The sequence below is a fragment of the Mobula birostris genome, chromosome 12, assembly GCF_030028105.1.
Source record: "Mobula birostris isolate sMobBir1 chromosome 12, sMobBir1.hap1, whole genome shotgun sequence".
In the NCBI taxonomy this organism is placed as follows: Eukaryota; Metazoa; Chordata; class Chondrichthyes; order Myliobatiformes; family Myliobatidae; genus Mobula; species Mobula birostris.
Genome location: NC_092381.1, coordinates 7,283,246 through 7,298,918, shown reverse-complemented (window position 1 = coordinate 7,298,918; position 15,673 = coordinate 7,283,246). Strand labels below are relative to the sequence as shown.

The 15,673-nt window shown below is 46.3% G+C and overlaps 1 protein-coding gene across 1 annotated transcript in view; it reads right to left on the bottom strand.

The window, feature by feature from the left end:
• Positions 1 to 15,673, bottom strand: part of uox (urate oxidase) — a 44,860-nt gene that overhangs the window by 2,679 nt on the left and 26,508 nt on the right. Inside the window, exons 5-7 of the mRNA XM_072274582.1 lie at positions 8,385 to 8,571; positions 5,724 to 5,847; positions 992 to 1,075 (exon numbers count right to left, since the gene is read on the bottom strand). Coding sequence (XP_072130683.1) covers positions 992 to 1,075; positions 5,724 to 5,847; positions 8,385 to 8,571 — 395 coding nt within the window. The remainder of the gene's footprint in view (positions 1 to 991; positions 1,076 to 5,723; positions 5,848 to 8,384; positions 8,572 to 15,673) is intronic.

Below are 15,673 nucleotides of genomic sequence, written 5' to 3'. Positions count from 1 at the left end.
TAACGTACAAACACTCCTGTGCCTATCGTCACTTTATGGACAGACAATCAATCTCTGTATACAAGCTATTTCATGTAATTATATTTACTGTGTTTTTATTATTAGTGTTCTTTATCTTATTGTGTTTTTTTGTGCTCTATTGGATCCAGAGTAACGGTTATTTCATTCTTCTTTACACTTGCATACTGGGAATTACATGAAACGATCTTGAATCTTTAACTGTGTTACGACAAATGACCCTGCTGGTACTTCTGAAATTTGTACTTATTATGATCAAATTGCATTGTTATCTTACATGCTGCATTTAATTTATAATACTGTGGCATTTCAGATGGCACTCTGCTTCTATAACATTTATTTTTACACCCAACAACATACAATGTACCAAGCCCCTTTGAAGCTGTCACGTGCTTCATTAAGACCACAGGGTCCAACATCAAGGAGTCTTTACAGATTTGATGAATCCAGTGAGCTTGTTGCTGTCTCCAGAAACTTAGCTCACTCTTTCCGACAGAACACGTGGACTCATGTTGGATTAGACTGTTTAATTGTTATTTTGTTTGCAATTTAACAATCTATGCCCGATTGCATTTTTTATAACTACGTGTAACTGTTTAGTATGTTCCCTAGTGGTCACAGTATGTATATGCAGTTGTTCAGAATGTCCCTGGTGGATATATTTGTATGATTCTGGAACCTTCTCCAGTGTTGTGTTATTTAAATAGGAGATATCTGATTGGTTGATTCTTATCTGTGAATTTGAATGGAAGTTTTTTTTATCTATAGAGCATAAAAAGAGCTACTAGGTGCCCTATTTCTTTTTGCTTCTCCTTCTCTTCACACATTAGTGTCTGGTCCTGTTACTGTCCATTCAAAAATTTTCTTTGTTCTATTAACACTCAATAAAATAATCATGAAGCAACAAGCTTTGTGCTTCTTTCCTGACTTCTGAAAGAACCTTGGGTTAAAAACATCAGAATCCAACACTCACCTCATTATTGTTTGAAATCCCGAACTTTGTCATATCAATTGTGAAGTAATGCTTATTTGGCATAACTATTTCAATCTCTTCCATCTGAAAAACAGAGGCACACAAAGGTGAGTGTTACAGCTGGCAGTGTGTGTCTTCCTGGATTAAACACAGTGTTACAGCGCTTAAATCCACATCTGATCAGAGCTCCTAAAGCTGCTTTCCAGCTCTGGAGACATCCACAATTCCAAGATTTCATTAAACTCCATTTAAAAAGGTAACACTCACAACACGCTGGTATTTGTTTTCTCATGGTAACTACATTATGAAGCTGCTTTTCTCATTTTTATCATCTTTCTGAGCTGTATTAATCCCAGATTGATTCTTGGGATGGCAGGACTTTCATATGAAGAAAGACTGGATCGACTAGGCTTATACTCGCTGGAATTTAGAAGATTGAGGGAGGATCTTATTGAAACGTATAAAATCCTAAAGGGATTGGACAGGCTAGATGCAGGAAGATTGTTCCCGATGTTGGGGAAGTCCAGAACGAGGGGTCACAGTTTGAGGATAGAGGGGAAGCCTTTTAGGACCGAGATGAGGAAAAACTTCTTCACACAGAGAGTGGTGAATCTGTGGAATTCTCTGCCACAGGAAACAGTTGAGGTCAGTTCATTGGCTATACTTAAGAGGGAGTTAGATATGGCCCTTGTGGCTAAAGGGATCAGGGGGTATGGAGGGAAGGCTGGGGCGGTGTTCTGAGTTGGATGATCAGCCATGATCATAATAAATGGCGGTGCAGGCTCGAAGGGCCGGATGGCCTACTCCTGCTCCTATTTTCTATGTTTCTATGTATTCCAGTTTGGGATGAAAACACCAATGCATTTGAATGGAAAAACCAACTAGAAGTGGGTAAAGCCCTCCCCACCACTCAACACATCTACATGGAGTGCTATTACAGGAATGCAGCATCTGTCATCAAGGACCCCGACCACCCAGGCCAGGCTCTCTTCTCACTGCTGCCGTACTTTGATAATAAATTTACTTTGAACTTTGAACTTTAAAATTTGGCTATGTTCTCATATTTATTTGACTTCATGCCACATGGGGAAGCCACTTCGCCTATCAAATCCATGCTAGCTCTCGGCACATTTCCATCAGTTCTGTCCTTCCACACAATTCCTTATATCCTGTTCCCTCTCACCTGCCCATTGACTTCCCACTGGTACTTAAACCACCCCCCCCCCACACACCTTTTGATGAATAACATATAGCCATACTCACTAACAATCCATAGGGTGTGGGAGGAAATGGGGGGAGTTTGCTAACTCCACACAAACAGCTCCAGGGGTGAGGACCAGTTTGATCACAGAGTGATACAACACAGGGAAAGGTCCTTCAGTCCATCAAGTCCATCCCATTCATCAGAGGAGGACCTCCAGTGGCCGGGGTCAACCATGGATCTTAAGACTATAAGACCATAAGATATAGGAGCAGAAGCAGGCCACTCAGCCCATCGATTCTGCTCTGCCATTCAATCATGGGCTGATCCAATTCTTCCAGTCATCCCCACTCCCCTGCCTTCTCCCCATACCCTTTGATGCCCTGGCTAATCAAGAACCTATCTATCTCTGTCTTAAATACACCCAATGACTTGGCCTCCACAGCCACTCATGGCAACAATATCCACAGATTTGCCACCCTCTGACTAAAGTAATTTCTCCGCATCTCTGTTCTAAGTGGATGTCCTTCAATCCTGAAGTCGTGTCCTCTTGTCCTAGACTCCTCTACCATGGGAAATAACTTTGCCATATCTGATCTGTTCAGGCGACATGCAAGTACAGCTAAGAAAGAGAGAGGTAAGCAATGCAGCTTAATTTAATCAATTAACTTTAAGTATGTTTTCTTTTAGAAGATGACCAAGACATTTAAAAATATTCAAACTTTTGACAGTGTGATAGTTAATTCATCTTGGGGCATTTATGTGGGTGGGGCTTGCTATTTATGAGCCAAAGTGTTCGTGTACCATACAGCCTTGCCATTTGGGATGAAACTGACTGCAGGGACTGCTGAACCCACTCTAGGTAAGTACAGGAAAGTGGCAAGCATAAGCGTCTGCCAGCTCCAAGGAAATTCTGGGTGGACATAAAGAATCTTCCAAGTTAAATATTATGTCCTAGCTGTCATACGCAAGCCAGGACAGTACAACAAGGAGAGAAAGCTGTTGCCTACATAACAGTCTCCCCCTCTCCATGCAGCTGATGAACCTAAAGAAAGAGCAGAGACCGACACAGCTTGGCACCAGCAGTATCACAGGAGTTGCTATTCAGTGTTGAACTCAACGTAGGACTGCCTTAGCAACTCCATCTCAGGATTTTTCCCTCTGGGTTTGCTCCCAAAGCCTTCCCCGTGAGTGAATAGAGAGGCAGCAGAGCTTTGAGCTCAGAGTTTTCCTTCTCCTAGATGAGCTGCCAATCACAGCTGATAAGCCCCATCTGCCCAAAGCAACTGGTCTTAAGGCACCAGTAGCCTCTTTTTGCCCTTCCCCTGTCAGTAGAGATGATTCCGCCGGGCTTAGTAGCTAAGCCAGATGTGAAGGTCAGGAGCTGGACTTGGTCGTCAGTGGCTATTGAGACGTACACAATTGGGGACACTTAATAAGTAGTGGGAGCTCGTCCTCAGTACCTCCCCTGGCTATGAAACCTGCCAACCATCAAGCTCTCATTTTGACAGATGTCCTACACTGGAGGTCCCTGGGGAGTGTTGAACAGAAGGACCTAAGGGTACGAATACATAGTTTCCTGGCCACAGGTGATAGAGTGGTGAAGAAGGCTTTTGGCAAGTTGGCTTTCATGGGTCAGGGCATGGAGCACAGGGACAGTGACGTTACATTGCAGAAGGTTGTGTGCTTCTTGTTAGCTAAAAAAGTTAAGAATCCTAGAAAGAGAAATTGGGATTCAAAGATGAAGAAACAATGTTTTAATTAAGGTTGGCATGTTAACGTAACGATTAGCACAATGCTCTTACAGCGCCAGCAGCTGGGGTTCAATCACACAGTACAGGAGACCCTGGGGGTTCAGTTCCCACCTGTCTGCATGGAGTTTGCACACTCTCCCCATGACCCCGCGGGTGCTCCAATTTCTCCAAAGACATACAGGTCAATTGGTTTGGAGGTTTGGAGACCTGATCAAAGGAAGAATGTGACGCAGACAGAATATAGCAACGCACACAAAATGCTGGAGGAACTCAGGCCAGGCAGCATCAATGGAAGGGAAAAAACTGTTGGTGTTTCGGGCCGAAACTGGCCATCTTGATGGAAGATTTCAGCTCGAAACGGTGGTGGTATATTCCCCTTCATAGATGCTGCTGAGTTTCTTCTGAATTTTGTGTGTATTGCTCAAGATTTCCACCATTAAGCATAAGGTGGCATCCATCAGTAAGGACCCCCATCACCCAGGACAGGCCCTCTTGTCATTGCTGCCATCATGGAGTTGGAACAGGAGCTCGGGGACTCACACTCAATGTTTCAGGAACAGCTTCTTCCCCTCCACCATCACGTTTCTGAATGAACAATAAGCCCATGAGCACTCATCATCATTATATGCTGTGTTGTTTGAGGTGGGTGACCTCGGTCTTTCCAGAACCATGACTGTTCTTGGCAAATTTGTCTACAGAAGTGGTTTGTCATTGCCTTCTTCTAGGCAGTGTCTTCACAAGACGGGTGACCCCATCCATTGTCAATTCTCTTCAGAGATTGTCTGCCTGGTGTCAGTGGTCACATAACCAGGATTTGTGATATGCACCAGCCGCTCGTACGACCATCCACCACCTGCTCCCATGGCTTCACGTGACCCTGATTGCGGTGGGGGGTGCCTAAGCAGGTACCACGCCTACACCCTGCCGGCTAGCGGAGGGAAGGAGCTCCCTATACTTCCTTTGGTAGGGAAGTATCTCCACACTGCCTTACTATTTTTTGTTCTCTTTTTGCACTATTCATTTAATGTAATTTTTAATATACAAACGTTTGTATATTTCTTATAGTTGTGTGGGCATATGGCCAAGTGGTTAAGGCATTGGACTAGCGACCCGAAGGTCGTGAGTTCGAGCCCCAGACGAGGCAACATGTGTTGTGTCCTTGAGCAAGGCACTTAATCACACATTGCTCTGCGATGACACTGGTGCCAAGCTGTATGGGTCCTAATGCCCTTCCCTTGGACAACATTGGTGTCGTGGAGAGGGGAGACTTGCAGCATGGGCAACTGCTGGTCTTCCATACAACCTTGCCCAGGCCTGCGCCCTGGAGAGTGAAGGCTTTCCAGGCGCAGATCCATGGTCTCGCAAGACTAACGGATGCCTTTTTAAAAATTTATTACAGTTGTTATTATTATGCATTACACTGTACTGCTGCCGCAAATCAACAACGTTCATGACATATGCTAGTGATATTAAATCTGAAACAGTTTCTGTTTTCCAGCATCTGCAGAATCTCTTACATTAATGAAGACAGAATATAACTCCAGTGACGGGGTCACTCCTGTGACCTTGTTGATATAGAATCCGTCAGTGAGGATTAGTCCACAAGAGAAAGGTAAGTTGTTGAGGAGAGTGGGCAACTGCTGGTTGAGGTTGGGTTGCTTATTGAGAGTGGAGTGGTCCAGAGCACGGGCAGGTATTGAGTGAAGATGGGTCCAGATTTATTGGGTTCTCAGGGGTTCATGATGGGAGAAACCAACTCCACAGAACAAGCACTGACCTCTGGAGCCCTGCTCAGACTGAGACACTGAGCTTCGTAGAGAGAGTTCTGAACAGACCGGGAATAGATTCCACAATCGTAGGGACCAGCGAACGACTCGAGGATGGAATCCTTCACAGTATTCCTAGGAGGAACGATAAACTCAATTTCAGCTGCTTCCTCAGTTTCCCCGCTCTCTCAGAGGCTGCAAGATCCCCAGTGGCATTAGGGTGGTGAAAGGCAGACCCTTACTGGTAAATGTGTGGACACATAGGGAGGAGCAACATCTGGGTAGCCCCTATCCTTACGGCATGAACACTGAATTCTCCAGCTTGCAGTAATTCCTCCCACCTCCCTCCTCCCCGTTCTCTGTGGGTCACGTTCGATGTACTGCTTGTTGACTTTTTCAAAAACTGTTTGTGCAATTTGTCCTCTTTTGCATATTGGATGTTTGTTGGTCTTTGTTGTGGGGTTTTCTTGTGTGGATTCTTTGTGTTTCTTTTGTTTCGTGGCTGCCTGCAAGGAGATGAATCACAAGGTTGTATGTGGCATAAGTACTTTGATAATAATAGTACTTTGAACTTGGAACTTCTCTCTGTTTCCATTTCCCATTCTGGCTCCCCTCTTGCCCCTTCTCTTCTCATCAGCTGCCTATCACCTCCCTCTGGTTCCCCCTCCTCCCCTCCTTCGCTCTCTTCCATGGTCCACTCGGCTCTCCTATCAGACTCTGTCTTCTTCAGCCCTTTACCTTTTACACCTACCAGCTCCCAGCTTCTTATTTCATCCCCCCTCCCCTATTTCCCCCTCACCTGGTCTCACCCATCACCTGCCAGTTTGTTCTCCTTCCTGTCCCGGCTTCTTCCTCCTTCGTCCCAGTCCTGATGAAGTGTCTTGGCCTGAAACATTGACTGTTTATTCATTTCCATAGATGCTGCCTGACCTGCTGAGTTCCCCCAGCATTTTGTGTGCATTACCCCATTTACACTGATGAAGGGTTCTGTGTGTGAGTGGGTGGGTGGGTGGGTGGGGCAGAGAAAGGGGCTTGTTTCCTTGTTGTTGTTTTGGTTTGTAGTTGTTTGTGTTGTTCTGCCAAGCATTGTGGGAATGCAATGCTGGCGCCGGAATGCGTGGTGGTTCTTGCAGCTGCCCCCAGCACATCCTTAGCTTTAGAAGATAGGAGTTTAGCTCTGTTAGTCACACGGACGTCGAAACACTGAAACCCACAGAGAAATGTGTCATTTTGCACCCAATCAAATCAGCAAGGATTGTGCTGAACAGCCGGCAAGGGTCACCACACTTCCGGTGCCTACGACGTTGTACAAACCTGCCAGAGCCACTGGCACCTAATCTCTTCTGCCTCCACATGGTCCATATCCCTCCCTCTCCCTCCAATCTCTGCTCATTCATGTGCCTGAAAGAAATCCTCCTGAATGCCCCTATCGTATCTGTGTCCAAAACCGTCCCTGAGAGTACCCACCACTCTGAGTACAATCCGTGTGGAGGAAAGACCATAGAACATCACACTATAAAACATAGGAGCAAAATCAGGCCATTCGGCCCATTGTGTCTGTTCCACCATTCCATCATGTCTGATTTATTATCCCTCTCAATCCCATTCTCCTGCCTTCTCCCATGACTATTGATGCTTGACTAATCAAGAACCCATTAACCTCCACATTAAATATCAAAGGTTCAAAGATTCAGTTTAGTGTCAGAGAAATGTATACAATATACATCCTGAAATGCTTTTTCTTTGCGAGCATCCATGAAAACAGAGAAGTGCCCCAAAGAATGAACGACAGATAAACTAAGAACTCCAAAGCCCCCCCAGCTCCCCCCTCTCCCGCGTGGACGTGGCAGCGAGCAACGATCCCCCTCCCCCCACCAGCAAAACAAAGCAAACATCGCCACCGCGCACTCAAGCGTGAGCAAAGCAACAGTAAAGACACAGACTTGCAGTTACCCCAAAGACTTCGCGTTTCACCCGGCATTCGACATACCACAGGTTCTCTCTCTCCCCAATAAGGGAGAAAAAGGTGTCTCCATTTTCCCAGTGAACGGGGAGACATAATAGACAACTCACTGGTTTATGATGTTAAAAACTCCATTACGTCGCTACTTTTGAGCTCTATACCCAATGACTTGGCCTCCATATCCATCTGTGGTAATGAATTCCATCGATTCACCAACCTCTGGCTAAGAAATTCCTTCTCATCTCTGCTCTTAAGACAAGTCCTCCTATTCTGAAACTGTGCCCTCTGGTCCTAGACTCCCCCACTACAGGAAACATCCTCTCCACGTCCACTCTACCCAGGCCTTTTAATAGTTTATAGGTTTCACTGAGATTCCCCCCCACCCCCACATTCTTCCAAGCTCCGGCGAGTACTGGCCTAGAGCCATCAAACACTCCTCACACCAGAACTGTTTCATCCCTGGAATCATTCTCGTGAACCTTCTCTGGACCCTGTCCAATGCAAGCACGTCCTTTCTCAGATAAGGGGCCCAAAACTGTTCACAATGATCTTTCCAAGGAATCTGTCCTTGTTCCTTACAGGGCTATGCGTGGTCTAAACACATTCCCAGTGACATGGTGGCCGAGACATTCGAGGAGAGTGGGGTTGATGTGAGGGAATTGCCTTGAATGACCCCACCAATAGCAGCGCTTTGGTTACACCAATGTACCAGACGGCATCGAAGTTGATTGGCCTTGACGTGCTGTAGCGCCACTTGGCGTACACAACGGTGGAGAAGATCCGATCCTTCACTTCAGGAAGTGTGGTGAAGCGGTCCTTCTGAAAGCCCTCGAACCCAGATTGCATTGTCTTCAGCACCTGCATGTCTTTGATTCCAGAATGAATCACGGCTGGCTCTGCAAACCAAAAATATGTAATCTGGTAAGTCACCAAAGACTATCAAATCTATACAGGTGTACCGTGGAGAGCATTCTCAAACACAAGAAAATCTGCAGACGCTGGAAATACAGGCAATACACACAAAATGCTGGAGGAACTCAGCAGACTAGGCAGCATGACTGATGAAGGGTCTCGTCTCGAAAAGTCAACTGTTTACTCTTTCCCATGGATGCTGCCTGGCGTGTTGAGTTCCTCCAGCACTTTGTGGAGAGCATTCTGACTGGTTGCATCATCGTCTGGTATGGAGACTCCAATGCACAGGATCGGGGAAAGTTGTAGAAGATTGTAGACTCGGCCAGCTCCATGATGGCTCCTAACCTCACCACCATTAAGGACATCTTGAAAAGAAGGCAGCACCACGGTAGTGTAACGGTGAGCGCAATGCTATTACTGCTTGGGAACTCATTGTCTGGAGTTCATTTCTGGTGTCGTCTGTAAGGAGTTTGTGTGTTATCCCTGTGGCGATATGGATTTCCTCCTGGTGCTCTGGTTTCCTCCCTCAGTCCAAAGACGTACAGGTTAGTAGGCTAATTGGTGTTGTCAATTGTCCTGTGATGAGGCTAGTGTTAAATAACTGGGTTGGTTGGTGGCACAGCTTGTTCTCTGCTCTACATAGATCTAAGCAAATTAGACAGGCAGACAGACAGGTAGACAGATAGATAAATAAATAGATAGATCCAGCATGAAGAACCTACACCACCTAGGACAGGGTGTCCAGGGTACTGTACCTTATGGTGATGGAGACGCTTGTGGGATCCTGAGAGTGATGCCGTCTGGAGTTTAGCTCCTGGTAGGGTGAGGATGCAGATGATGCATGGTGCAACTAAGGCCTCAGCAGTAGAGCAGGTGGAAGATTATGGTAAATCAGAGTCTCCGGAATCTCGGAACTACAAGGCCCACCACAACGGCTGTGCAGGTGGAGGAGGGCTGCAGCGGAAGAGGGCTGCCAATCGTCTCGGTCTCCATGCCATTGGATTTTGGCCCTTTCTCTGTCAAGGACTGTGAGGCGGCTGCTTGTGCATCAGTCTCCCAATGCTAAAAGGCCTCACGCACAGGAATTTTTCCTGGCTTGGCAATCTTGTGGCAATCAGGAAGCGGTGACTGAAGCAAGACAGTGAAGTCTGGGAGCTCTCAGCCACAACCTGGCACACAGGGTGTTAGGTACAGTTGTCTTGCTCTTGGATTGAGACAGACAGAGCTTTTTGACAGCTGCCCCCATGGCCGAGCACCTCTATTCTGGACCCACTCTGCTCACCTCTCGCGGGAAAGGTACCCTAAAAATAGCCTGCCTCCTCACTCCTGACTGGATTACCGCATCCAGTGGGATCACCATACTGCAGTGTGAAATAAAAGCAGATGAACTTGGAGCCTGGATTGTGCTGAACACTTACGGAGAGCGAAACCAGCAATCACCCTGAAAGACGTACTGCCATCATCTCAAGAGAGCCGAAGAGATTCCGAATTGACCTTGCCACTCTCTCTGAAATGTGATTGGCCAAGGAAGGACAATTGAAGGAGAAGAAGGGTGGTTACATCTTTTCCTGGAAGGGGAAATCGGCAGATGAACCCAGAATCCACGGAGTTGGATTCACCCTAATGAACAGCATCATCAGCCACCTTTCCAAATTGCATCTCATGACCATGCATCTTCAACTCGCTAACAACCAAATGGCTACAACTGTGAGTGCTCACGCTCCAACCCTAGACTCACCAGACGATGTTAAAGAGACATTCTATGTTGACCTAGACCGCATACTATCAGATATATTGTCATTCTTCTTGGAGATTTCAATGCTAGAGTTGGCAGGGACAGTGACTCATGGAAAGGCACAATTGGGAAGGAAGATGTTGGTAACATCAACTCCAGTGGAGTGCTCTTACTCTCCAAGTGTGCTGAACATGACTTGACCATCACCAACACCCTGTTCCGCCAGAGAAATAAGGTGAGAGCTTCATGGATGCATCCCCGTTCAAGGACTTGTCATCTTATCGACTATGTCATTGTTTGGAGGAGGGTTGGCAGAGGTGTAAAGAATATAAGAGCCATGATCAATGCTGATGATGGTGGGACAGACCAACAGTTTACTCACTCACAAACGTCCATCAAAATCATGCGGAGGAGTAGAGTGTAAAAGAAGCTGAGCCATCCCAGTTTCAACATCGAGAGCCTAAAGAAGATACAGTGAATGTACAACATCTCCAGGCTGCCCTTTCTGAAAGATTCCCAAAGCACACTGAAGACCACCATCCTTGATACTTGTAAAAGCATCATTGGGTACAAGACCAGGAAAAACAAAGACTGGTTTGATGAAAATGACAATGAAATAGAAGAGCTAATGAACAACAAAACGAAAACTATCTGTGCCTGGCAGAAGAACATCAACGGTAACGCAAAAAGATAAGCCCACTCCACAGCTAAGCCCGTAGTCCAGCGTAGAGTAAGGGAAAAAAAGAATCAGTGGTGGACTGAGAGATCCCTAGAAACACAGCAGCCTGCTGACTCAGGTGATATCAGGATTTCTTTATTGCACTCAAGGTAGTCTATGGTCCAAACCATCATGGCCTAAACCCCTTTCGCTCCAAAGATGGACAAAGGCTGCCCAAGGACAATGATGCCATCAATTCTCAATGGAAGGAACGCTTTCCAGGGCTACTTAATCCTAACACCTCTGTTGACATTGAAGTTGTCAACCCCTCCCACAAGGACCCATGAAAGAAGAGATGAGTGAGCCACCCAGTATCAAAGAGGTGCAGACAGCTTGCAAGAAATTGAGGAACAACAAGGCCACTGGACCTGATGGAATTACAACAGAAGTCCTCAAGGAAGGAGGCACAGAACTTTTAAATCATATTCATGACCTGCTTGTCAAGATGTGGGACCAGGAGAAGATTCCAGCTGCACCCAGGGATGCCCTGATTGTCACACTCTTCAAAAAGGGTGACAAAGCTGACTGTGGAAATTATAAAGGCATCTCCCTCCTCTCTACAACAGGAAAGATGTTCACCCAAATTTTATGTGACCTGCTTTCACCTCTGGCAGAAGCTCTCCTGCCTAAGTCTCAGTGTGGCCTCCGTCCAGCCAGAGAAATATCTGACATGATTTTTACACTACCCCAATTGCAGGAGGAAGCCTGGAACAAAATCTCCCACTTTATATGGCCTTCATAGACCTTACAAAAGCATTTGACTCTGTAAAATGCCTTGCCATTTGGCGGGTGTTGTCCAAAATCGGGTGCCCAGAGAAATACCTCAAGATCCTCCAGCTCTTACGCAATGATATGAGTGCAACAGTCATCAGCAACAGCGGTTCTGAAACAGCACCTTTTAATGTTGAGACCGGGGTCAAACAGGGGTACATCATTGCCCCAACTCTTTGCTTTTTTTATTACAACCATTCTTCACATCACAGGCCAAGTTTTCATACAAGGAGTCCAGATTCTCTATCAGACAGATAGGAGGCTCTTTAACCTTAACAGGTTCAAGGCAAAGAGCAAGGTGTCAACTATATCCATCATGGAGCTCCAATCTGCAGACAACAACACAATCGTAGCTCACTCTGAGGAGGATCTGCAGTGCATCATGGGAGCTTTTGTCAGAGCATACAAGCTCCTGGGACTTGATGCAAACATCAAGAAAACCCAAGCCCTGCACCAACCTGCTCCAGATTGAGCTCCTAAACCTCCAACCATCCAAGTTGAAACATCCCTCTGCAGAACGCTGATCATTTCCCATATCTTGGTAGCCTTTTTTCTTCAAGAGCCAACGCTGACCTTGAAGTAAATCGCAGAATAGGGTGTGCGAGTGGAGCTTCTGCCAGGTTGAGAAACCTTTTGAAGATCAGGATATTAAGACCAACACCAAGCTTCTGGTCCAGCAGGCACATAAAATCCCTGGAAACTTACATCGAAGATGCCTCAGAAAGATTCTGAGTTAGCTGGAAGAACAGGCGTACTAACTCCAGCATCCTGGAGGAAGCTAACATTAAAACCATAGCCACAATCGTGACTCAACACTGATTGTGATGGGTCAGCCACATTATCGATGTGCCTGACTCCTGCTTCCCTAAACAATTCCTGTTCGGCCAACTCAAGGATGCGAAGCGCACTCCTGGAGGGCAGAGAAAGCGGTTCAAGGAGACGATCAAGACCCAGCTGAGGAAGTGCCACAGCAACCTGAGTGGATGGGAGAAATTAATACAGGGTAGGGGAAGCTGGAGAAGGACTGTGGATGAGGGGACTGCACAGCTCGAAGAATATCTCCACCGTCCCACTGAGACTAAGCACCTTCAACGTAAGGAGAGACTAGGAAAGGCCCAACCAGTTACATCCATCACCACCTCAATGACCTACACCTGCCAACACTGCAATAGAACTTGTGGATCACAGATCGGCCTCTTCAGTCATCTCAAGACCCACGAGTGACCAGATCAACCACCAGGAGAAGAATCATACTCGACTACGAATGATCACTCATGATGATGATGATGACTGGGGGGTGTTGTTGAATAGAGGGAGTGAGGGGTACAGGTACAGGGTGTCCCGGGGGGTGTTGTTGAACAGAGGGAGTGAGGGGTACAGGTACAGGGTGTCCCGGGGGGTGTTGTTGAACAGAGGGAGTGAGGGGTACAGGTACAGGGTGTCCCGGGGGGTGTTGTTGAACAGAGGGAGTGAGGGGTACAGGTACAGGGTGTCCCGGGGGGTGTTGTAGAACAGAGGGAGTGAGGGGTACAGGTACAGGGTGTCCCGGGGAGTGTTGTTGAACAGAGGGAGTGAGGGGTACAGGTACAGGATGTCCTGGGGGGTGTTGTAGAACAGAGGGAGTGAGGGGTACAGGTACAGTGTGTCCCGGGGAGTGTTGTTGAACAGAGGGAGTGAGGGGTACAGGTACAGGGTGTCCTGGGGAGTGTTGTTGAACAGAGTTAGTGAGGGGTACAGGTACAGGGTGTCCTGGGGAGTGTTGTAGATAGAGGAAGCTACATGTGCAGTTTCAAAAATAAGGAAGTTATGTTGCAGTTTTATAAAACTCTAGTTAGGCCACATCTGGAGTATTGCATACAGTTCTGGTCACCCCATTACAGGAAGGATGTTGAGAGATTGGAGGGGGTGAGAATAGGTTTACCTGGTTGCTGCCTGGATTAGAGGGCATGTGTTATAACAAGAGGTTGGACAAAATTGGGCTGTTTTCTCTGGAGTGGTGGAGGCTGAGCGGAGATCTGATGAGAGTCATGGATAGAGTAGACCGACAGTATGGTTGTAATGTCCAATATAGTGGGGTAAAGGGAATTATAGAGGAATGAGAGAGGAGTTCGCCAGAATTGATCGGATAGGAATACTAGCAGGGATGACGGTAGAGCAGCAATGGGTGGAATTTCTGGAAGCAATTCAGAAGGCACAGGATATATACGTCCCAAAGAGGAAGAGGTATTCTAACGCAAGATGACACAACTGTGGCTAACAAGTGAAGTCAAAGCTTTCAAAACCCAACAGAAAGTAACTAAAAATGTCATTTCGAAGGTAAAGATGAAATATGAAAGCAAGCTCACCAATAATATTAAAGAGGATACCAAAAGTTTCTTCAGATACTTATTGTGTAAAAGAGAGGCGAGAGTGGATATCAGACTACTAGAAAACGATGTTGGAGAGGGGGTAATGTGGGACAGGGAAATGACGGATGAACTGAATAAATATTTTGTGTCAGTCTTCACTGTGGAAGCCACAAGCTGTATGGTGGAAGTTTCACTCTTCAGGAAGGGAGAGAGGCAGAAGAAAGGAAACTATAGGGCAGCTAGATTGACCTCAGAGTTTGGGAAGATATTGGAGTCGATTGTTAAGGATGAGTTCTCAGGGTGCTTGGAGGCACATGATAAAATAGGCCGTAGTCAGCATGGTTTCCTCAAGGGAAAACCTTGTCTAACAAATCTGTTGGAATGCTTTAAATAACATGCAGAATAGACAAAGAAGAATCGGTTGATGTTGTGTACTTGGATTTTCAGAAGGCTTCTGACAAGATGCCACACATGAGGCTGCTTAACAAGCTACGAGCCCATGGCATTACAGGAAAGAGTCTAGCATGGATAAAGCATTGACTGACTGGCAGGAGGCAAAGAGTGGGGATAAAGGGAACCTTCTCTGGTTGGCTGCCAGTGACTAGTGATGTTCCACAGGGGTCTGTGTTGGGATCTTTATGTTATATGTCAATGATTTAGAGGATGGAATTGATGGTTTTGTTACAAAGTTTGCAGCTAATATGAGGATAGGTGGAGGGGCAGATAGTTTTGAGTAAATATAAAGGCTACAGAAGGACTCAGATAGATTAGGAGAATGGCAAAGAAGGAATACAGTGCTGGGAAGTGTATGGTCATGCACTTTGGTAGAAGTAATGAAAGGATGTACTATTTTCTAAATGAAGAGAAAATACAAAAAAGCTGATGTGCAAAGGGGCTGAGGCGCTTGGCCAAGTGGTTAAGGCGTCAGTCTAGTGATCTGAAGGTCGCTAGTTCGAGCCTCAACTGAGGCAGCGTGTTGTGTCCTTGAGCAAGGCACTTAACCACACATTGCTCTGCGATGACACCAATGCCAAGCTGTATGCGTTCTAATGCCCTTCCCTTGGACAACATCGGTGGCGTGGAGAGGGGAGACTTGCAGCATAGACAACTGCTGGTCTTTCATACAACCTTGCCCAAGCCTGTGCCCTGAAAACCTTCCAAGGCGCACAAGACTAACGGATGCCTAAAAAAAGGGGCTTGGGAGTCCTTGTGCAGGATTCCCTAAAGGTTCATTTGCAGGTTGAGTCTCTGATGTGGAAGGCAAATGCAATGTTGGCATTTATTTCAAGAGGACTAGAATATAAAAGCAAGGATGTAATGTTGAGACTTTATAAAGCTCTGGTGAGGCCTCATTTGGAGTATTGTGAGCATTTTTGGCCCCTTATCTTAGAAAGGATGTGCTGAAACTGGAGAGGGTTCAAAGGAGGTTCACAAAAATGATTCCAGGATTGAATAGCTTGTCATACGAAGAGCGTTTGATGGCTCTGAGGATGTTTCCTATGGTGGGAGCATCG